Raw genomic sequence first — 23,915 nt, 5'->3', positions numbered from 1 at the left:
CTGCGGTTTGTTCTTCATACGAAATGTCTATAACTCCATAATAATAAAAACAGTGAGCTAAAAAGGTGAGACAAAATTTAAAGTGTGAGTCATAGACTTGTGTTTTGTTCAAACAAGCTGTTCCAAATCTGAAGAGAAGTGTTTTTTTAGTGTATCACCAACTGGCAGACTTAAGTGGGCTGGTCACTCAGTATGAATGCCTAAGATATTAATCTCTAGTTGTGATGCTGGTGGAGATTAATGGCCTCATGAAACGCTGCGAATGCATGACCAATGACCATTCTGAAGTAAATTAGCACGTACGGGAGCTCTTAGTACTTAATGATATTTGGAGGAATATCGACGAAAATAGAGCTCTAGAATGTGATCGGTGCGTATTTTACCTGCCATTCAGATAAATAAAGCAACAGACACGATAATATTTACAAAAAATTTCAAATTTTTATGGTATTCAAAAATGTTGCCAAAAACGGATCCATTTTGTTGCCAAAATCGGGGGGTGCCAAAAATGGAGCATGCCAAAAACGGAGCATGCCAAAAACGGAATCCCACTGTATACAAATAGGAAAGGTGGGTCAATGGATCGTATCCGCACTGAAGGGATTAAATAAAGGAACAGCAGAAAACATGACCTTCAAAACATGCACCATCCATGCAATCTTATTCGCATCACAAATTTATACATAATCTAATCAATATGTAAAAGTGAGCGTTTAGCTTATTAAATATTTCAACTCGACTTCTTGTCAAATAAATACCCCATAAAGTAAAAATTTAATTCTATATATGTGTTTTGATTAGTACAGTTAACTCAATCAGCAGACCTACCTTGTCGCCTTTTCTCACGTCGTCAGACGTTATTCGCTCTAGCAAGTAGACCCAGAGGTGAGAGATCGCGTAAGCTTTGAATCTGTTGTGTTCATTAAAGAAACCATCAAGGTCTCCGAGGACACCCACGCGTGCACCGACAAACATTGACGACTTTGCTGTCGTCGCATCTACTACCTAGAGTCTACTTCTCGTTCCGCTCCACGTTAATTCACCTTTAAGGTAGGCAGGTATTGAACACTCAAAACGTAATCTCAACTTCCTTTACTTCAACGAAAGGTATTTATTGCACTTAACAGCGACAGTTTGCACTGAGTAATGGCATCGTCGAACGAAGACGATCAAGAAGGACATTAACAAGCTCTTAAAAACCGGGAATCAGAGATGTTCATGAATCCTTGAACAGATAACTACGCCCACAAAATCACACATCACACTCGATTGGGAATGTCACCACACCACGCGGTTGTAGAAGCACTTCCCTTCACGCACGACGTTTATCGTTGTTTCGGTATCGTAAATTATGCCCCTTATCTGAAGGAGTGCGCGCTTTGGCAATTAAAATCCGTATATCACCAAACTTGATCACGTACAGTAAATTGCGGCCGTAAATTGACTTCCAAGTGCTTGCGATTCGCCCTAAGGCCAAGTGAAAACTGGCCAACGCATGTGACAACGGCTGTTGGCCAAAAGTTCCCAAAGACTTTTTGTGTGATTTCAGTAAATGATCAACAAGCTTTCGTTTTTGGGCAACGTATGGCCGAAACTTGAAACACGATCAACCGATCAAGAAAAAATCAACGGGGGAGGAGGAGGCGTTCGTGGTTTCTTCTCGAATTCACTTTGCTTCGGACAAGTTGTTGTCAGCCGGTCGCACAAATCAACCCTGAATTATGTACGCTTTTCGGTTGCTTTTAGTCATATTTTTTGGAGATCTGGTATTCTGGGCACTCGATTCTTTTGCATATCGCACTGAAAGGAAGGTAAAGTACACGGCTATCGACTGCGCGGTCGTACGAGAACTGTGTCAACTGTGGAATAACCGGAGTTTCGCCAGTCGCTGCCGTGATCCGAGGGATTGATTCTAATGCGATTTGCACTCCCACACGTGGTCTCAGGGGGGCACATATTAGCACCGACTGCCAATCGGGTGACAAATGAAAACTATTAGTCAGACCTCTGTGTGTCTGAACATGCAGGGTCTTGAACACGATGTATGAATTATCGTAGTTCGTCTAGTCTAGATTTTTTTTTTTTGGATTTTTAACAGATGACTTATTTCATCATGGAAGTATCCTGTATGTCAGGTTTATGGAAGTTTAATTATTTTAAACTAGCTCTCAAAAATAATAAATATTTTATAAAAAGTTGCATATTTTTCGACAAAATAAAATCTTTATTTTTGGTAAAATTGTTCGGAACCTGAGAATCAAAAATTCTAAAAAATCTATGCAGGACTTTTCATAACATTTTGAAGCACATTTTTTAGCTAAATGATAACAACTTATAACAACCATCATTCTATAGGATGTGCAAATTCTTAAAAAAAAACCTCTTGAAACAAACTGCCTCCAAAATTCAAACGTCAAATGATGAGCACTCTACTGCCCATAACTGCATAACAGTCACATTCGACATTTTTGACAAATTGGAGTTAATACCGGGGAGAGTCATCAAATGATAAGTACTTTCGATCAACTTACTAAAATCTGTGAGTTTGTTCTAGAAAATTCGAAAAAAATACCAAGTTGTTTTGTCACACTGGCAAATGTAACCGCATAACAGTCACATTGAGATTATACATGAGCCTCATAATGTAGTAGCAACGAAATTTATATCAGAATAATTTTCTGTCTATTCACCCAATATGCGGTATGAGTTGTGCAAAATTTTAGCCTCAAATAAACTCTTTTGAATTCTTAATGATTTTTGAAATTTTAGTTTCCTTCCATACTGCAGTAAAATACAAACTTGGTACCCCATTTACTCAATGCCTACTTTTGTCGAATGTTACAAATATGCAGTTATGGGCAGTCTAGTTCATTGTCAATGCGGTCTCCTCACATAACACAACAGAGACCGGAACAATCAATCATGGAATACTGCAGCATTGTATGGTCTCCTTTCTCAATCACACACGAAGAAAGATTAGAATCTGTACAAAAACAATTTCTACTAGGTATATGCTCTTCGTAAATTAGGTTGGACATCATTTCCACTTCCACCCTACAAAGCACGCTGCATGCTTATTGACATACAAACATTGAAAGAGCGGCGTGAAATCGCAAGAGTTTCATTTGTAAATGATATCGTTTCGCAACGTATTGATTCTAGACTGGCCCAGCTTAGTATGGGAGAAAATTAGAGTTGTATAATTCCACGGGGCACCTTCCAGAATTATTCCTCAGAGTTAGAAGAAGACTTCCTGAAAGTTTCAGCTCATTTGGTCGTTCCATGAGCTGGCGCATTTGAATTGAAGTTAATATGGGATTTTCAGCTCAAACATATGGGATTCAACGCATCATCTAATGTTTGGTTCAGCAAAATCGTTGATCACGTTCAATTGCACTCAGAATGTCAAAAACACTACTTGTATGGTATCAAGTAGTGTTTTTGACATTCTGAGTGCAATTGAACGCGATCAACGATTTTGTAGAAGGTTGTATCATGATTAAAATTGATAAAGTTGGTGTTTTAACTATTTGAAGTAGATTTGCTAAGCTCATGCTATACTGCTTTGTATTTCCTCAACATAGCCACTAAGCGCATCATAGCCACCTATGACGCTAAGCAAGCTGCTGCACAAGGCGCATGCCAATATGTGACTGTACGGAAGGCTGATCTAAGCCTAGCTTCCAATAACTGAAATGTTAATGAAAACGAGCTTAAATCTAGATACAACCTTCTGCAATTATGTTCATTAGGGTATCAACTAGTGCATTTGTCGTTCTGGGCTCTATTGAACGCGATCAACTAGTACACGGAACGAAACAGTGACAATGTGTCAATTCTCAATATATTTGGAACGAATATTCCATACAAACTTCAAATTGAATGCGCCAGCTGGTGAAGCAACCAATCGAGTTGAAATTTTGTGAGCGCTTTTTTCTTACCCTAAGGCACATATCTAGGGGGTGCCCCGTTGAGTTTTACAACATTTTTGTTTTAGGGCCCGTCTATCTACAGAAATCTTATCAAAATTAAATTTCTACGTTCCTTCTAGGCAACTACGAAATCGTAACTTATTCTTGACAAATCATCATCGAACAAATTATGCCAAAAACGGGCCTCTAAATCAAATGATGGCCATTTACAATCAACATTGCGAAACTATTGACTTTACCATGTCTTGGCAAAATCTAAAAACATACTTCAAATCCATTAGAAATCGCAACACATAAGATAAAACAAAATGAAATTAACATTACTTACACTACACTTTCTTTTTCAATATATTTTATAAATTTCATAATTTTAGTATTAAGAAATAAAAAAAATATGTATAGGGGGAGATCCCCCAGTACCGGACACTTAAGCCACTAAATTCATAATTCGAAAAATACTGATTTTATGGGCTCGTGTTACCCATTTATGATATATATTATCATTTTTATAGTGTATAAAAATAAATTTGAAAATATAAATACGAATTATGACAATGCATTTTGATGATGTATTTTAGTATCAAATTGATCGATCTTGAAAGGTGGCACCCAATACCGGACACGATCTGGAAATGCCTCGAATTCTGCAAATATGAACATCATTGAATGTGTACACTATAGGAATAGTTTATAATTACCAGTTCAATGCATTTGCAACATTTACAAGAATAATTTGCGTTTTTCTTACATTGAAAGATGCCTATCAAATACCTCTTCCATATATGATGAAAAATAGCACATTTTACGATGTTGTACTGAATGTTCATTCTTCTTCATTTTATTGCATGTTTGATACCATGATCGACGGAACCCATGAAAAATGAAAGTATTTTGAGACACTGGTGCAATAATTACAAATATATCATATAACAAATCAAGCTGTCCGAAACTGAGGGACAGGAGGTGCTTAACGAAAATTGTAATTTGTCCATATTTAGTTCAATTATGGTACAAAATACATTCATGCTATCAAATAAGGATTACGTTCGATCATGCTTGCGTGATCCAAAGTATTTTTTCATATTCAAAATAATTACTAAATAGGTTCAAAATTAAGAGAATACGTCAATTTTTTAAAGATTTTCAAACTTTTCTACTTTTTTAAAAAGGCGTGCATATTTGAAGGATGTGTTATTCTACGCAAACATTAGTCTACATAATAGCTTTCTTTTCTACTAATACACCATCTTGATTGGACCGTGACTTCTCAATGTTTCGACTTTGTCCGGTATTGGGTGCTGTCCGGCACTGGGGGATCTCCCCCTATGTAAAATGTACTAGTCTACGTCGGTTGACGAAATAAATAAATAAATAAATATCGTCCCCTTAATGCTACAACTAGATACTCGAAAATCATGGTTTTGAGATTAACTACTTTGAAAATTTAACAAGTTTAAAAAAAATGGTTTTGTCCCGAAGTGGTTCTCAATTTTATTTCATGAAATAAACGTTAATTAACTGATACTTTTTCCTATCGTATGCAAATTCAAGCAACAGTGTTAATTTGAATCGAGAAAAAAATAAGTAAGAAAAAAAGCAGGTTTTCTAGTTGTAGCATGCACAATGTGCATCGCACATTCAACAAATGTGCCAATGTGCAGAACTGAAAAAAAAAAGAAAATTGTTTAAGTGAGCATTGTTTGCTTGAACCATGAACGAATCTAAAACAAAGGTTTGAAACCGTTGAACATTGACGTTATGTCATAATTAACGAAGCTTTTGAAGGAGAAAATTATTTTGAATCACACAATCTTAATCATTTTTTCAGCTAGTCCATATTGGTACAACATGGCTGGCCTGAAAATTTGTTTGAATATCAAAAGCTTGTTCTTAAGACAAAGTTTTGATTTTCTATTAATAAGAGAATAAAGACATTTTACATATTTATTACATTTGGCAGGGCATTCACTCAATGTGATTTTTGAAAGTTAAATTCTTATCAAGCATGAGCCCTAGATACTTAACAGCATCTGACCAATTTATTGGAATCCCTCTCATCGTGACAACATGTCTACTTGAAGGTTTCAAATAAAGAGCTTTTGGTTTATGTGGGAATATTATAAGTTGAGTTTTGGAAGAAATTAGGAGAAATCTTCCATTTTTGCAAGTATGAAGAAAAAATATCCAAACTTTTTTGCAATCGACTACAGATGACACGCAGACTACGTCCTTTGGCGGAGAGGCCTGTGTCATCCGCAAACAAAGATTTTTGTCGTCCCTGAGGTAACTCAGGTAAGTCAGATGTGAAAATATTGTATAATATTGGTCCCAAAATGCTGCCTTGAGGAACACCAGCTCTTACAGGAAGTCTTTCAGATCTGGAGTTCTGATAATTAACCTGAAGTGTACGATTTGACAGATAACTTTGAATTATTCTAACAATGTATGTTGGAAAATTAAAGTTTTTTAATTTTACAATCAAACCTTAATGCCAAACACTGTCGAATGCTTTTTCTATGTCTAGAAGAGCAAGACCAGTAGAATAGCCTTCAGATTTGTTGGAACGGATCAAATTTGTTACACGTAAAAGTTGATGAGTGGTCGAATGTCCATGGCGGAATCCGAACTGTTCATTGGCAAAAATTGAATTTTCGTTGATGTGGGCCATCATTCTGTTCAAAATAACCTTTTCAAAAAGTTTACTGATGGAGGAAAGCAAACTGATTGGACGATAACTAGAAGCTTCTGCAGGATTTTTGTCTGGTTTTAAAATTGGAACAACCTTAGCATTTTTCCATTTGTCAGGAAAATATGCTAATTGAAAACATTTGTTAAATATATCAACTAGAAATGATAAGCTACTTTCTGGAAGTTTCTTGATGAGGATGTAGAAAATTCCATCATCGCCAGGAGCTTTCATATTTTTGAATTTTTTAATAATAGTTCTCACTTCTTCCAAATCAGTCTCCCAGGCATTTTCGAAAACGTTCTCTTGATTGAGAATATTTTCGAACTCCTGAGTAACTTCATTTTCAATTGGACTAGTAAGTCCTAAATTAAAATTGTGCGCACTTTCAAACTGCATAGCAAGTTTTTGAGCTTTTTCGCAATTAGTTAGTAATAATTTGTTTTCCTCTTTCAATGCCGGTATAGGCTTCTGAGGTTTTTTCAAGATTTTAGATAATTTCCAAAAGGGCTTAGAGCCAGGGTCCAATTGAGAAATATTATTTTCAAAATTTTTGTTTCTTAATTGAGCAAAACGCTTTTTGATTTCTTTCTGCAAATCCTGCCATATAATTTTCATAGCAGGATCGCGAGTGCGTTGAAATTGCCTTCTCCTCACGTTTTTAAGACGGATCAAGAGTTTAAGATCATCGTCTATAATCACGGATTCAAATTTTACTTCACATTTTGGAATTGCAATGCTTCTGGCTTCAACAATGGAATTTGTTAAAGTTTCAAGAGCATTGTCAATATCAAGTTTAGTTTCTAAAGAAATGTTAACATCAAGATTAGAGTCAACATACGTTTTATATATATTCCAGTCGGCTCGTAAATAATTAAAAGTGGAGCTGATAGGATTGAGAATCGCTTCTTGGGATATTTGAAATGTAACATGGACATGATCAGAATCAAAATCAGCATGAGTAACTAATTGGCTACAACGATGACTAGAGTCGGTTAAGACCAAGTCAATCGTAGATGGATTTCTAGAAGAGGAAAAACATGTAGGGCTATCAGGGTATTGAATTGAGAAATATCCTGAAGAGCACTCATCAAATAAAATTCTGCCGTTGGAATTACTTTGAGAATTATTCCATGACCGATGTTTGGCATTAAAGTCACCAATGACAAAAAATATTGACTTATTGCGAATCAATTTTCGTAAGTCAATTTGGAGCAAATTAACTTGTTGTCCAGAGCATTGAAAAGGCAAATAGGCAGCTATGAAAGTATATTTACCAAACTTTGTTTCAACAGAAACACCTGAAGTTTCAAAAACTTTAGTTTCAAATGATGAAAACAGTTGATGTTTTATACGCCTATGAATGATGATTGCAACTCCCCCACATGCCCCATCAAGTCGATCATTACGATAAACAAAAAAGCTAGGATCTCTTTTGAGTTTAAATCCAGGTTTTAAATACGTTTCGGTAATAACTGCTATATGCACGTTATTAACCGTAAGAAAATTAAACAGCTCGTCCTCTTTACCATTCAGAGAACGAGCATTCCAATTTAAAATATTTAAATTATTATTTGGATCCATTAGAAAAACGTAATCCAATAACAATTTGATTTGTAAATTTTACACCTACTTGGACTGCTTCAGTCATAGTGGTGGCTTTGAACATTGCATCAATCATTAGATTCAATTGTTCAGTTAGAAAATTAAAATCAGAGGCAGACATGTCATACTCTACCAGGCAAATTGCGGAAACGATCGTTATCGTAACGTATATTATCTTTCATCTGCACGGCACGAGCCTCAATGACCCTTTTGCGTGAAGGGCATTCCCAAAAGTTAGCTTTATGAGGGCCCTTGTAATTGTCGCATTCAAACTTTCTGGTATCTTCTTTCACAGGACAGACGTCCTTAGCGTGAGAAGAACCTCCGCAAATCATGCATTTAGCATCCATGCGACAATTTTTTGTACCATGACCCCACTTTTGGCACCGACGGCACTGAGTGGGGTTCTGGTAATTTCCTCCAGGTTTCTGGAAATGTTCCCATGTCACACGGACATCGAACATGAGTTTTGCTTTTTCTAAAGCTTTAATATTATTTAGTTCTTTTTTGTTAAAGTGAACTAAATAATATTCTTGAGAAAGCCCTTTCCGAACAATGCCAGATTGGGTTCTCTTTTTTTACAATGATTACTTGAACTGGGGAAAATCCAAGTAAATCATTTATTCCATTTTTGATCTCTTCAGGTGACTTATAGTCACTTGAGAGACCTTTCAAGACAACTTTGAACAAACGTTCAGTTTTGTCGTCATAAGTAAAAAAATTGTGCTTCTTCACTTCAAGATGTCTGAGAAGAAGTTCACGATCTTTAAGAGTTTCCGGCAAAACGCGTCAGTCTCCTTTCTTTGCGATTTGGAAGGAAACCTTGATTCCCCTAATGGAGTTCAAGATCTCCTGCCTAAATCCCCCAAATTCGGAACAACTGACCACGATAAGCGGCACTCTTTGCTTCCTCACTTGAATCAAAGAGCCTGGGCTAGAGGCTGCTTCGATTTGGTGTTCGGAAAATTTGTCTAGAGCATCGAACTGATTGCTCATTTCGATACAATTATTCATTTCACCCTTGGAAGAAAGTTCGCATTCCGGAGAAACGTCCTCTCTTCCATTCTTGTCACGTGTAGTGACAGTTTTAAAACCCACTTTTTGGAAGGAAGTAGTGAATTCACAGATTCACCCTTCCTTTTGTTAGTTGTTGATACCATGTTTAGTTAATAAACGAAAGAAGACGTGACCTTCGAGAGGTTTTTTCCCAAGACGGTGTCCAAGAAGGATTACCACCGCTAGCTTTCGCCAACGGGTCCAACGAAAAATCGAAGGCCCGGGTCCAAACAAGGATCGTAAAGGGATCAATAGTAGAAAAAATAGTACTGAAAAGTACTGTTTTAGTAGCACTGAAAAGTACCGTTTTGAATTTTAGCACTGAAAAGTACTGTTTATGTAGCACTGAAAAGTACTGATTTATTGCTTTAGGTAGTTTTTAAGAAAACTTCCAAGAGCAGAGAGAATTCGTGTACGCACAGCACGAGGGTACGATGCGCACTGTTTCTGTCTTTTATTAACGAGATTTTTAGCCCTGGGCTCGTTCATCTCGGGACCAACGGCTTTGTTCCTTTTCAAAGGAAGTCGTCACTATAAGAGGCGTTAGTGGTTAGACTACACCATACCCGTCCCCTAATCATAGTCAAAAATGAAAATTTGATAGTATGAATGTGTTTTGCAGCACATTTAAAATAAATGTAGGCAAAATATGGTTTTTGAAATCATTTTTGACTTTGGCCTCCTTGAGACCTGGAATCGCCCATTGATGTGAAATTTAAACATTTATATTGATTGTTCATATATCGAAAATTGGTCAAATTACAATGGTGTAATTATCAATCGTAATGCTTCAATCAAAATATCCCAAAAAGAAAGTTTCCGACTTTTTCATTCATGAAAGAGGCATGCAATATCTATCATACACTGAGGCAAAAAAAACTTAATAATTTCTTAGGTAATAATTATGATCTGGCGCCACAACGATTGTTGTTTAAATTCTTAAGTTTTACTTATGATTTTGGTGAAAAATTTCATTACTAAATTTCATAAGTCAACCAATGAAAATCTGTAACCAATTCAATGAAAATTGCATAATTAAATTTACCAATTAATAATGAAGCTTGCCTTTCATTTTAGGCGTGCTCAAAAAATCACATGTTTTGACAACATGTGAAACGCTTTCGATTAACTTGTACCCAAGCCCAAGATCGCTAGCGGGGCAGTTCCTCTAGCGATTGCTAGAAAAAATATTTCGAGTGATGGTTTTTAAATAATTCAAAGCTCTCACTTATGAAACTTATGATCCCATATTCGAAATGGTTAAGCGTTCAATGAAACCATAATTTGGCTGGTTCATAAGTCATGATTTTTGGAAAACCTAAGTATTTTTGCCTCAGTGTATATGTATCAATGGACGTACAGTATTAGACAAAACATTTGCAACTTTTTCGATTTTCCATACAATATGACCAATTTTGGTAAGCTATATCTCAGTGATTTATGGACCGATTTGAATAAAATTTTGGCAGAACATCAAACATAACATGAATTTTAACATATATGTTTGAATGATTTTTCCAATCATAAGTTTAAAAGCAGTAACGATTTGGCTAATGTGAATGTTTTGACGTTTTTTCATAAATGACATAACTAAATATATTGAAGGAATAGCTTCATGGTATTTTGAGCAAAGTTGTAGATTTTAACGAGATGAACAAGTTTGCTGAAGACAGTTTTTGGCTATTCAGATTTTGAGATAGATAGTTTTGAATTTTTCGTCAAAAATTACACTTAAGTTAAACCATTATCACTTATAAACTCGTTATTGGAAAAATTATTCAAAAATGTTTGTTAAAATTCAAGTTATATCTGATATTTTGTGAAAATTTCATTCGAATCGATTCATAAATAACTCATATCTAGTTTACCAAAGTTGGTCATTTTGTATGGAAAATCAAAAAGTTGCAAATGTTTTGTCCAATACTGTATGCACGAGTTCACTAATTTGACGTTTGAGTGGTGCCGAATAAATTGCCATGGTCACATATATAACATGGCACCGTTAAAACGTCAAAAAATAAACTCGTGCATTGGTCCATTGTTTTGTATCAAGAAATCTATTATCTCCTGGCTGCTATGCGATCATTGCAACAGTTTTGGTTCACTATTTACTTTTTGAATTATTTTCTCATGTTTCTGAAGTTGTTGAAATATATTTACAAAATTTTTAGTAATACATTGTTCGCTGTTCTGTTAACAGTACAATCTATATCAAATATGAGGGATAAGGATGGAGGTATCTTGACGGACGAACTTGAGGTAATTGAAAGGTGGAAGCAGCACTACGATGAACACCTAAACGGCGCAGAGGAGGAAGATCAAGATAGCAGGAGGAATGGCTTCATCAGTACGGCGGATGAAGGAGACGTGCCAACTCCCACAATAGGTGAAGTTAAAGATGCTATCAAACAGCTCAAAACAACAAACCAGCTGGAAAGGATGGTATTGGAGCGGAACTTATTAAAATGGGCCCGGACAGGTTGGCCACTTGTCGGCACCGATTGATAGCCAGGATCTGGGATACAGAACAGCTACCGGCGGAGTGGAAGGAGGGAATAATATACCCAATATACAAAAAGGGTGACAAGTTAGAATGTGAGTGCACATTAGGGTGCGGCTTATTTTTCAAAAGTTCTCAAACCCAAAAATTCGTGTGCTCTACTGAATTCAAATCACATGGAAAGAGAATCCTCAAAATCTGAGCCATAAAATATTAACATTTAGGGGTGACGCAAGCGCCTTGAAGGTGAATTTTCAAGTTATAAAAAATAACCTTCAGTGAAGTAAACATAACTTTGTTATTTTTCAAGCGATTTTAAAACTTTTAGCATCAATACCTTCAAAATTAAATTTACAAAAACTTTGTAGAACATCAAATTTGTATAAAATCTAAACAAGTTTTAGTTAAAAGTAATTTATTCCAAACTTTTCCTCATTTTGCTAAAAATTTCAACTTTGTTTGACCATAACTTCATGATTACTCAACCGTATTTTAAACTATGACTAGTTTTGATTTTAGACAAATTTGATGTTCTACAAAGTTTTCATAAATTTAATTTTGAAGATAATGATGCTAAAAGATTTGAAATTGGTTGGAAAATAACAAAGTTATGTTTACTTCACTGTAGGTAATTTTTTATAACTTGAAAATTCACCTTCAAGACGCTTGCGCCACCTCTAAATGTAAATATGTTTGGCTCAGATTTCGAGGTTTCTCTTTTAATGTGATTTAAATTCAGTAGAGCACACAAATTTTTGGTTTTGAGAACTTTTGAAAAATAAGCCGCACCCTAGTGCACATGATAGTTTGCAAATCAACATCGCCATTTTTCAATTTCAGAAAGTTTTTAACGCTCGGTGTTAGTGAAAAGTTGGTGGTTTTTTAAATTGTTCGATGTATTCTTATGGACGAAAAGATTGCTCATACTATTTCCGACACGTAAGTAGAATCTGCAGTTACTTTCCCGTAAATGGGTCTATTGATAATCGGTTTTCTGGTTGTAGATTTGTGGATGACCGGATCAGCGTAGTGCATTGCCGACTGCAGCGATTTCGTTAGAGCTTGGGTTGTCTGCTAGATGATCGCATACGTGTTGGAATTCATTTTTTAAACTTTGAAATAAATGTACTTTGTATTTTATTTCGCCCTGTTTTGTTGTTTTTCTTTATCATATGAAAATTTTTAATCCAAAACCATTGCCATAACCTCAAAATTCACCATCGCTCATAAAATAAGAATTTTATTCAGTGCTTTAAATGTTGCAGGAAATCTCCACTCATCAAATCATCCACGGAGACGGAATTCAACTCAATTTTGGGTTGTTTCAACGCAATTCCGTAGTTGAGCCCAATAACTCAATTTTGGCTAAATTTCCAAGGTCCCCACTAGGTAGTTTGGCTCTAATTCCATTAGAAAAATATACTCAATTTTGGGTAGATTTAACGCAAAATTGAGTTCTTTCCACCCAAACATAAGAAAAGTTGCATTTACCCAAATTTGGCTTATTGGGCCAAAGTACCCCCATTGGGTAGATGCAGCTCTCTCTATTTTTGACAACATTCGTGTGGGAGAAAGAGAAAACCGAGAGATTTTGGGTTGAAACTATAATCGATATACTTAATTTTGGGTAAAGTAAACTCTAAAATTAGGTAAAAATATTTCTCCGTGTCGATTTGTTTTGATATATCAATGCTCTTGATGGAACAGCCTGGATAATAATAATAAGGACATCAAATTTGAGTTGTATCAAAATTGTCCTATCGTTCAGATTTCTAAATCACTCGGTAATTCAACGAAAGAGCATTTTTATTATTTCATTGTTTCGTTATGAGTTAAGTAAGAATATTTCAGTATGGGGAACGATGATAAATTTTAGCTGAACTATTAATAAAGGCGTTTGCATAAAAATCGCTAATTTTTGAAACATTCCAAATATAACAATTGTTATTTTTTCTCTATCTGGCCTCTGTTTCCTGAATGGATTTGAATTTAGAGAATAATGACGAAGATCCATTACAAATTAAATTATTTTGTTGATCATATTCACTGAAATCTGTTTCTCAACCACGAACAATTTAAAAAATGCTGATTTTCATTTTTTATACAAGTTATGCTGTAAATTGTTTAAGTTTTAACAACAGCAAAAGTACTACAAATTAAATTACTGGGATTCAAAATTATGTAACTTAAACAGGAAATATTCTTGTTTAAACTATTTGCCAAAGGATTTTTCATCGTTACGGTATATCAAACTATCATTCGTCAGATTATCCTGATGTTTCAGTGTTTAACATCAATTAATCTCAATATTTGTGTAGAAATTTCTGGATTTTAATTTTTCATTTTAGCCCAATCGCTGAGGAAAACAAATTAAAAAATTTAGGGGGGGGGACGGCTTGATATGCTACGTATTTTCCAGGGAGGTATCACCATTTGTGACTATCAGGTATCAGGTATCAGAAGGCCGGCTCCAAAGGCACGTTCCCCACCAGTTGGGAGATTTGTGCCATCGCCATATTTGAGCCTATTTCATCATCTACCCGATGGGAGAGGAAAGGGAAGGGAAAGATGGGAGCAAATAGGAGTGGGGTCCCTTGAAGAGGGAAGCTCGCATAAGCGAAATGAGAGCATGTAGCTTCATACCACAATGGGTTCGAACAGCGCCCTAAAAAGGACACTGCAAAACGCATGAGCGTAAAGAGAGCCTATAGCTCATTACCACAGCGGGTTAAGAATAACAGAATATCCTGAAGATTCAGGCTTCTGAATTCAGTTTCACTTAATAAGTGTTTACCAAGTAATTGGAATCGCATTTGCGAAAAAACTGGACAGTTACATATCAGGTGATACGAAGTTCCATAATCGGAGTCACAACTATCACACACAAATGAGTCAGCACGCTGAATATTTGCCATGTGATAGTTGAGTCGGCAGTGGCCTGTCAACGCTCTGACCAAGAGACTGCAATTCTGCTTTGACAGATTTGTTAAATACTTCGCCACCCTTGGAGATGGCTCAGTAATGTACAATTTTGTTTGACGACATGACTCCAAACTATTCCAATATTGCTTGTGCTGAGTTGCCGCCCAAGAGTTTATCTGAAGCTTCACCCAGCACTTGGAAATTGGAATAGCCGGCTCAGGGCCAATGAAGTCATGTGATGCTCCATCGCGAGCTAGCTCATCAGCCAATTCATTTCCAGCGATGGAAGAATGGCCAGGTACCCATACAAGGTTTACAGAGTTGACTGAATTCAGTTCCTCAATTTGAGTTCGACATGCGATAACAAGCTTCGACCTTGAGTTGGTCGAAGCAAGAGCTTTTATAGCAGCCTGACTATCTAAACAGAAGTATATGACTTTACCCATTACGCGCTGTTGAAGTGCTGATTGCACTCCACACAAAAGAGCAAATATTTCCGCCTGAAAAACGGTGCAGTTTCTACCAAGTGAGTAAAACTGATTCAGCCTTAGCTCACGGGAGTATACTCCTGCACCAGCTCTACCTTCAAGAAGGGAGCCATCAGTGTAACATACTATATTGTTAGATATACTTCTTTCCAAGGGCCAGACGTCCACTCTTCCCGTGAAGGGAATTGTGTGGTAAATGTCCTGTAAGGAAAGTGACAAGCAATTGTGAGATCACTTGGAGCAAGGACAATTTTGTCCCAATTCACCAAAAGTGGAAACAACGAAGTGTGTGTAGATCTACGATTCACTGGATTTTTCTCCAGTAGATCCAGTACCCATAAACGGTAAGAGCAAGAAAGTGCTTCTTGTTTAAGATGTATGTGTAGTGGCGCAACGTCGAAAAGGGCCTCGAGCGCTGCTGTGGGAGTTGTAGAGAACGCACCAGACATCGCCATCAAGCACATCCTTTGGAGATGGCCCAATTTTGACTGGATTATTCTCACTTCACCCTTTTGCCACCACACAAGACATCCATATGCCAATATTGGTCGAACAACTGTTGTGTAAATCCATTTGATATATTTGGGTTTGAGGCCCCAAGTTTTACCAAAGGTTCGCCGGCATTGATCGAAGGCCATGCAAGCTTTTTTGACTCTGAAATCAATGTGAGGTGTCCATGAAAGTTTGGAATCTAGAATGACTCCGAAATACTTTACTTGATCAGTCACATTAATCTCAGTGCCAAAAAGACGTAAAGGTCGAATTCCATCGCGGTTTCGTCTTTCCGTAAAAAGAACAATAGATGTTTTATTCGGGTTAACCGAAAGGCCATATTGGCGACACCAACACTCGACTACTTGAAGAGCACTTTGCATCAGGTCGAATAGGGTGCTTATGCACATACCAACTATCAAAGATAGATAGTCGTCGGCAAATCCATAAGTTGGAAAACCGCAATTATTGAGTTGCCTCAATAGCGTATCTGCTACGAGATTCCACAAAAGTGGTGATAAGACTCCCCCTTGGGGGCATCCGCAAACACTCAATTTTCGAATCGCTGCTTGACGCAATGTCGAGAAGAGATGTCGGTTTTTGAGCATTTGATGAATCCAATTGGTAATCATTGTAGGTAGCCCATGGTTTCGTGCGGCTTCCAATATGGCATCGAAAGACACGTTATCAAAGGCACCCTCAATATCTAAGAAAACACCCAAGCAGGATTGCTTCTGAGCGAATGCTTTCTCGATATCGTATACAACTTTGTGTAAGAGAGTCACAGTGGACTTTCCAGATTGGTAAGCATGTTGATTCACATGAAGAGGCATGTTTGCCAAATAAACATGACGGATGTGATGATCGGGGGGTGGCTTGATATGCTACGTATTTTCCAGGGAGGTATCACCATTTGTGACAAAATGCTACGAGGGGGGAGGGGGTGTAAAAAATCAGTGGAAAAATTGCTACGTCATTTATGGATGGCCCCTAATGAGTAAATCGACTTTACTCTTTTAATGAGTTAAACCACTTTTCTTGAAAATGGGTACTATTTTACCCATTAATGGGTACTTTCATGTTAGCGTGTTTAGCTCATGGAACGAAGTAAAGTGAAATGAAACGCTGTGGAACGGAACGCAGAATCAAAACAAAACAGTGAAAGAGGTAACCAGAAACACGCTTCTAGGGTGACTAGATGTTCAAATTAAAAATTAACCCCGATGGTTTGCATGAGGTACCGTTCAAATTAACGGGGGTGTACGGTACTAAAATATCATCCAAGGTAATCTCTACCGTGATCCTTATGGCGAATTACTCAGGGATTCCATAAGGGTTTTTATCAGAGATTCCTTCAGGAAGAACTTTTGTTCGCCATGGGACATTTTAGGCCGGTTCTGGTAGGGCTCCAGTAACAGCTTCAGATATTAAGGCTAAGTAGCCCGTCATTCGTTTTGGCAACAATGATTACTTTTCAGCTTGCACTTCAAAGTGATAAAACTCAGCCTTGAATGTTTATATTGAATTGAAAAAGTATCATCGTACGCGCTAACATGCATAAAGTATGCTGATACTTTTTCAGCTGTATCAGTGCAAAACCAACTGATTTTCTTTGATTCGAAATCGTGAGATGAATTAGCAACAATCATCAACGACGCGTACAAACATCAATGACGGCCTACTTCGCCTTAATCCAGAAGTTCCTTCAGGGATTCCTCTGACGATTCCTGCAGAAATGTCTATAGTGATTCCTTCGTAGATTCTTCCAGTAAATCAAGGAATTACCAGGACATTTTCAGTATCTGTTTCAGGAATTCTTCCAGAAATACTCCGGAATTTCTCTTGGGATTTTTAAGGGATTTCTTCTGATATCCCTTCATTTCTCCTCTGGGAAATCTCTACAACGATTCTTGCAAAGATATTTTCAAGGCGTTCTCCAAGAATTCCTCCAATAGGTATACTTGGATAATCTCTTCAAGGATTACTCTAGATATTTCCCCAGAATTCCCTCCAAGGATTCCCTCCACGGATACATACAAGTAGTCCACTCGAGATTCGTCCAGGGATTATTCTGGAGATTTTTTCCGGGTTTACTACAGGAACTCTACCAAGAAACTCCTCCAGGTTTTCTACAACTCACAAATTCCGCAAGGGATTCCTTAAGAAAAAACAGCATATGACTTTCTACATGGATTTCTACAGATAATCTTCTAGGGACTTGCCAGGAATTTCTTAAGGGATTCGTTCTGGATCTCCAAGAGTTTTTCTTGACATTTCTCCAGAGATTGTCCCATGAATTCCTGCAGGAATTTCATCAAAAATTATCCTAAGAATTTTTCCAAGGATTACATTAGGAAAATTTGTACATAAATTCCTCCAGTAAAATTTCTACATAAATTCCTTTGGGATCGTGCGCAAATTATGTCACGACATAATTTGTGTACTATCCCTTTTGGGAAATCTCTTTATGGATTTCTCTTGAGATTTTTCCAGAAATATTTCCATAAATTCTTTCAAGAATTTTTCCAGTGATTTCATTATAAAAATATACAGGGGTTTTTCATGCCACCAGCAAAATCTTTACAGTGATTATTCCTAGGATACCTCCAAGGATTCTCCAGGGATTTCACCAGAGATGCCTCCATAATTTAGATAATCCGTCAGCGATTCCTACAGGATTTTTCTCCAGAGACTTCTCTAAGAAAAAAAAAGAAACCACATTTTTCTTCAGGGATTTCTTTAAGGATTTCACCAGAAAAATCTCTAGCCGAAAAGCATAATTGATGTTCCAGGGATTTCTTCAGGAATTCCCCCAGAAATTTCCTCGGAAATCCCTCCATAGAACCTTGCAAGAATTTCTCCAGTGATTATTCCAAAAAAATAACAGATGATTCCTCTAGGGATTACTCTAGATTTTTTCTAGAGTTTCCTCCAGCGATTGCTCCAGGAACTAATCCAAGAATTTATCGAAAAACTTCTTCGGAAAAGGAGTTTCTGGAGGAATCTCTGAAAAAATTCGCGGAGGAAACCCTGGAGAAATTCTTATTTTTTTTCCTATTTTTTTATGAAATCCCTGGAGAAATTCATGAATCTTTGTTGAAATTTCTAGAGGAATTCATGGAGAAACCCTCGGAGGATTTTTCGAAGGCCAAGAGCGAATCACTGGAGAAATATAAAGGCACATCCCTAGAGGATTACCTGGAAAATCCTTAGAATAATTTTCCTGGAGCTGTCCCTGGGAGAATTTCTGAAAGAAACTCTTGAGGAATCCATGAAGGAATTCATGAAGTTATTTCTTACAGAATCCCTAGATAAATTGCTAATGAATTGAGATTCCTGATAAAATTCCTGAAGCGATACCTGGAGGAAATCTTAGGAATAACTCCTAGATCAATCTCAAGAAAAGTAACAGAGGAAGTACTACCGGAGAAATAACTGAAGTAATCCCTGAAGAAGTTATACTAGTGTAACTTGAAGAAAGCCTTGAAGACATCTCTGTAATACCTGAAAGACCTTATGGTCAAATGGTCTGAAATAATAAGCTAAACAAATCTCTGTAAAAATCCCTGCAGAGATTATCCTGCCGGAATTCTTAGAGGAGTCTCTGAAAGAAAATTTGGAGAAATATGAAGAGAAATCGATTGAAGACCCTTTGGATGAATTTCTGGAGGAGTCCTTAAAGTTATATCTGCAATAATTCCTGGAAAAGTTCACTGATGAATTCTTGGAGAAATTCCCGGAGAAACCCCAGTAAAAAAGTTACTGGGTGAATCTAGAGGGGATGGGGATGGACCTAGTGTAGTGGTTAGACCACATGCCTCTCACGCCGAGAACTTGGGATCGAATCCCATTCCCGAGATAGTCACTTATGACAAAAAGTGACGACTTCCTTCGAAAGGGAAGTAAAGCCGTTGGTCCCGAGATGAACTAGCCCAGGGTTAAAAATCTCGTTAATAAAGATAAAAAATAAAATCTATGGAGGAAACACTGGAGGCATCACAACTTATATCGAGTGTATAAAGATGAGAATATAATTAGGCGTGTAAAATACGGCAGACTTCAGTGGACTCGTCACTTAGTGCGAATGTCGGAAGAAAGAATTGCGAGAATAACATTCAGCAGGGAATTAGGTAGAGGTACGCAATGGAAGAGGACCCGCCCAAGAAATATCGCCCAAGACCGACGAAGATGCAGCTCTACAATATGCCCGGCAATGGCGTGAAGCTACGCTGTAGCCATCAAGGTACCGTAATCCGGGGTAACATTGATCAGTTTTATGGATGTTTCGTAAATATTTCAATTGAAAATGCGAATGTTGCAAGTTTTATATTTTTAAAACAAGTACTTCCACCAATAGCTCGTGACCATACACTGTATTTTGTTTCTTGAAAGATTCAAGCATGTTTATAAAAATGTTTTAAGTTTTATTTTTTTGATTTAGCTGATATGGAGTAACATTGATTACTTATGTAAACAACGTTCGGTAACATTGAAAATGTCGTTTCATGCTTGAATCATGGCTTCTGAAGCCAAATATGATGGCCAAACGCATAGAGGTCATTTACTTTTTGTTATTTTAAAATTAAAAACACCTCGAACCGCGGAATACGCCTAAAGATAGGCAATTTCCTAAGGAAATTATACATTCTTAACAGTACTTCGTTAATGTTGCCTAATTGAACATTCTTATGATAGTTTTGACAACGGAATCGTTATTGGCGATGCCATTTTTAGTAAGAATCACATTTTCCTTGCTCATACTGCTTACACAACTTATGTGTGACATAAATCTTCACTAGTGTCATCCTTAACCATTGAAATCGTTGTTTCAAAAAGTTGTTAAATTTACGCATGAAGTAAATGCAATTTTCACAAACGTCTTAATATTCATAAGCTTTAAAATATAAGAAGAATAAGCGTAATTCATGCTTTGGAAATCACAAGATGAGTCCTTCCGATCAATGTTACCCCGCTGATCAAAGATACCCCGGATTACGGTACAATGTAGTCGAGTTATTATAAAGCAAACATGCACTTTTTTACACTTTTTCAGTACTGTACAACTACTATGACATGTAGTCTAATTTGGGTTAAAGTGCGAAATAAATTGTTGAGCAATATGAAGGGGAATCCTGGATTAGTTTCTGATAAGTGGTTTTCTCTGTAGAAAATGAATAACATATATTTTTTGTTCCATATATTATAAGAATGTCATTATTTGGTTACATTACCTTAAATATTCACTCATATTGAAAATGCATTCCAACCGTACACAAAATCGAGAACTTTCCTTATCTTTATCCCTTGATTACGGCAATCGGTCTCAATTTGATGGCTTTGGCACTGATGCCCACATCATGACAAGTCTGCACCACATCCCTTACATCCTTGTACGAATCCGGTGCTTCTTCCTGTACGAGCTTCGGCGATGCAACGCGAATGGCGATTCCCTTCGCTTCCAAATCCCTCAGCACATCCTTGTAGTCCAAATTACGACGCGACTTGGCCCGAGATAAACTGCGCCCTGCTCCGTGACAGGTGGATCCGAAAGTTGCGGCCATTCCTTTCTCGGTACCGGTCAGGACAAAGCTGCACGTACCCATTGAACCTCCAATCAGAACGGGCTGACCGGTCAGTTGATAATCGACTGGAATCAACGGGTGATGAGGCGGTAGAGCTCGAGTTGATCCCTTGCGATGAACCAGCAGTTGTTTGGGACGTCCATCTACCATGTGTTCCTCCATCTTGGCCACGTTGTGCGACACGTCGTAAATCACATGCATATCCAAATCGTCAGGAGTGGTGTTGAACTGCTTGGCAAACGCCTGACGGGTCAGGAATGTCATGGAACTACGGTTTACCCATGCGAAGTTTGCCGCCGCAGCCATAGCTTTGAGGTAGTTTTGCCCTTCAACAGAGTTGATTCGGGCACATGCCAACTGTCGATCGTTGGTCTCAATCTTGTCTCTCTTCATGGCCTTCTCCATCTCCACCAAAGCGTCCGTTGCGACCTGATGACCAAATCCACGACTTCCCGAGTGAATCATCACACAAATTTGGCCCAGCTCTTCAATTCCCATCTTACTGGCGGCAAACTTGTCGTAGATCTCCTCCACGACCTGGATCTCGGCATAGTGATTTCCTGCGCCCAACGTTCCCAACTGTGGTAAACCTCGCTTCTTGGCCCGCATACTGACTTTGCTCGGATCAGCGTTCAGCATCCTTCCGTACTCTTCGCAGTGTTCCTTATCTTCGGCCCAAACGTAACCCTCTCGCAAAGACCAATCCATGCCCATCTCCAGCGCTTCCTCCAGATCGTGAGCATTCATCGGAATGATTCCCTTCGATCCCACGCCAACGGGAATGTGATCGAACAAGCTCTGGGCCAACTGTTCCTGGACCGGTTTAACGTCCTTTTCGAAAAGATTCGTACGCAACAGTCGGACGCCGCAGTTGATATCGAATCCGACTCCTCCCGGAGAAACGATCGACACCGGATTGCTCATGTCGAACGCTGCCATGTTTCCGATGGCAAACCCATAACCCGAATGGATGTCCGGTAGCCCGACCGACCTAAAATTAAGAAGAAGTTGCATCATCAGGCGTGTTTGGAAATCTGCTAGAGTAAAAATCAACACATAGGTGAAACAATTCTAAAGGATGCCTAGAACCAGGGACGAAAATACTCAATCTACCCTCGCCTACATTGATACTTGCTGGGTAGAATCTTCGTTGATTTTTATTTGTTTTTATCCTCGCCTTGACAACACAACAAAGATTGGCAAAGCGCTTGCCGCAAGATTGTCAGTTTCCTTTTACCCTGCTGATACTCAACCGCTTTATGATCATCGGAAGCAAAAAATGATGTTCATTCTGGACAGCTTGACTTTTTTACATTCCGCTTCGGGAAGTTGTAATTTTTGCACAAAGCACAGTAAAGACGCGTCAACATCATCGATTCCGTGCATCGGATCGTTCATTACCCGTAAAGCAGCATATTTTTTAATTAGTATGAACCTCAATGATAATCAATTTTCTAAAACTGATACTCTTCTGCTTCTGATGATCAAAAACACCAGCGACGTACGGGCATCGTTGTTTGTTTTTTCATCTACTTTTGTGCCATCTTCATTGGTGCAATCATGATGGTGGCATAAATGTCGGTGAATTGAGTATAGTGAGCATGATTTTTTTCGTCCCTGCCTAGAACAGTATTTTAACAAATAATCAGAGTAATTTCTGTGAAAATTCCTGATTAGGTATTTTAAAATCAGACTGCAAGAAAAAGGAAAATAATGGCTTTTGAGACAATTTTGGTAAAAATATATGATTAAGAAACCTTCCATAGAGAATATTGTTTTTTTTAAAGGGTTGCATTAAAATAATGACCGTTTCTAAAATGAGATCTGCTACCAGCCCTGCAAACATAATTACTCACCGGCCCACAATTCCGGGCAGGGCGGCCACATTGGCAATCTGCTTGACTCCCGGTAGAAATCCGCCGGTCATCCCCGGCCGGCAAGAGTTCCGCAGCTCGTCGAACATCAACCGTTCCAGCTTGCTGTTGGCGTAGAAGATTCCTTCCACATTCATGTTCGGCTGGAATCCCTTTTTGATGAGGTAGCTGTTCGGAGAAATCTTCTCGATGTACTTCAGCTCCTCGTTGTACTCGCGGACGACCATTTTTCCAGTTTTATTGGTACGCGGTCAATTGAAACTGCACTCGCTAGGATCGAAAGGGATTAAAAGTAGCGTATTTTCACTGATATTTTAAGAAAAAATCGCAAATGATCTAAAGTTGGGAAATTCTTTGAGAACTTTTGACACAATGATGTTTACTTGCGTGCGGCTTGGCGGTAATAAACATAAAATATGCGGTAGACTGGCCAAAGACAAGAAAAATAAATAAACAATGCTATAAAAAGTAGAATGCTTGCCGAAATTAACTCGCCGAATGTAAATTTTACAAATTTATAAAAATAACATATTTTAATTTAGAGGCATTTATAATGCGCTACCATCATAGAGCTCGCTGGGGAAATACGAGAGGATTGTCACTGAACAAGTTTGTTTACGTCCAAAATTCAATTTTTCAACCCGAAAATTAGATCATAATTGATCGATTATTGAATTATTTTCCATTGGCATAATAATTTTGAACCATTATTCTTGCGATACGCGTAATTTCACAACAAATTTAACAAAGAATGTGGAATTTTATAACCTATAGGCAA

At 37.7% G+C, this 23,915-nt stretch overlaps 2 protein-coding genes across 2 annotated transcripts in view; both read right to left on the bottom strand.

The window, feature by feature from the left end:
* The window catches only part of LOC5577896 (serine-rich adhesin for platelets), a 404,297-nt gene extending 402,444 nt beyond the window's left edge, over positions 1-1,853 (bottom strand). Inside the window, exon 1 of the mRNA XM_021847139.1 lies at positions 829-1,853. The gene's annotated coding sequence lies outside the window, so the exon portion shown is untranslated. The remainder of the gene's footprint in view (positions 1-828) is intronic.
* A 19,010-nt stretch (positions 1,854-20,863) lies between these two features.
* On the bottom strand, positions 20,864-23,546 carry LOC5577915 (tRNA-splicing ligase RtcB homolog). Its single transcript, XM_001656651.2, has 2 exons — positions 23,120-23,546; positions 20,864-22,254 (listed from the first exon to the last, which is right to left on the bottom strand). Exons 1-2 carry the CDS (start codon positions 23,362-23,364, stop codon positions 20,979-20,981), a joined length of 1,521 nt encoding a protein of 506 aa, XP_001656701.1. The 5' UTR covers positions 23,365-23,546; the 3' UTR covers positions 20,864-20,978.
* Positions 23,547-23,915: the final 369 nt, after the last annotated feature.

Source organism: Aedes aegypti, chromosome 2 (genome assembly GCF_002204515.2).
Source record: "Aedes aegypti strain LVP_AGWG chromosome 2, AaegL5.0 Primary Assembly, whole genome shotgun sequence".
Classification (NCBI taxonomy): Eukaryota; Metazoa; Arthropoda; class Insecta; order Diptera; family Culicidae; genus Aedes; species Aedes aegypti.
Note: the sequence above shows the minus strand (reverse complement) of the source record. Positions and strands in the feature narration are given on the sequence as shown.

Coding starts and splice junctions, on each gene's coding strand:
- LOC5577915 (XM_001656651.2), bottom strand. CDS start 23,364: ATGGTCGTCCGCGAGTACAACGAGGAGCTGAAGTACATCGAGAAGATT. Junction 22,255..23,119: donor CTGCCCGGAATTGTGGGCCG/GTGAGTAATTAT, acceptor TCTTAATTTTAG/GTCGGTCGGGCTACCGGACA.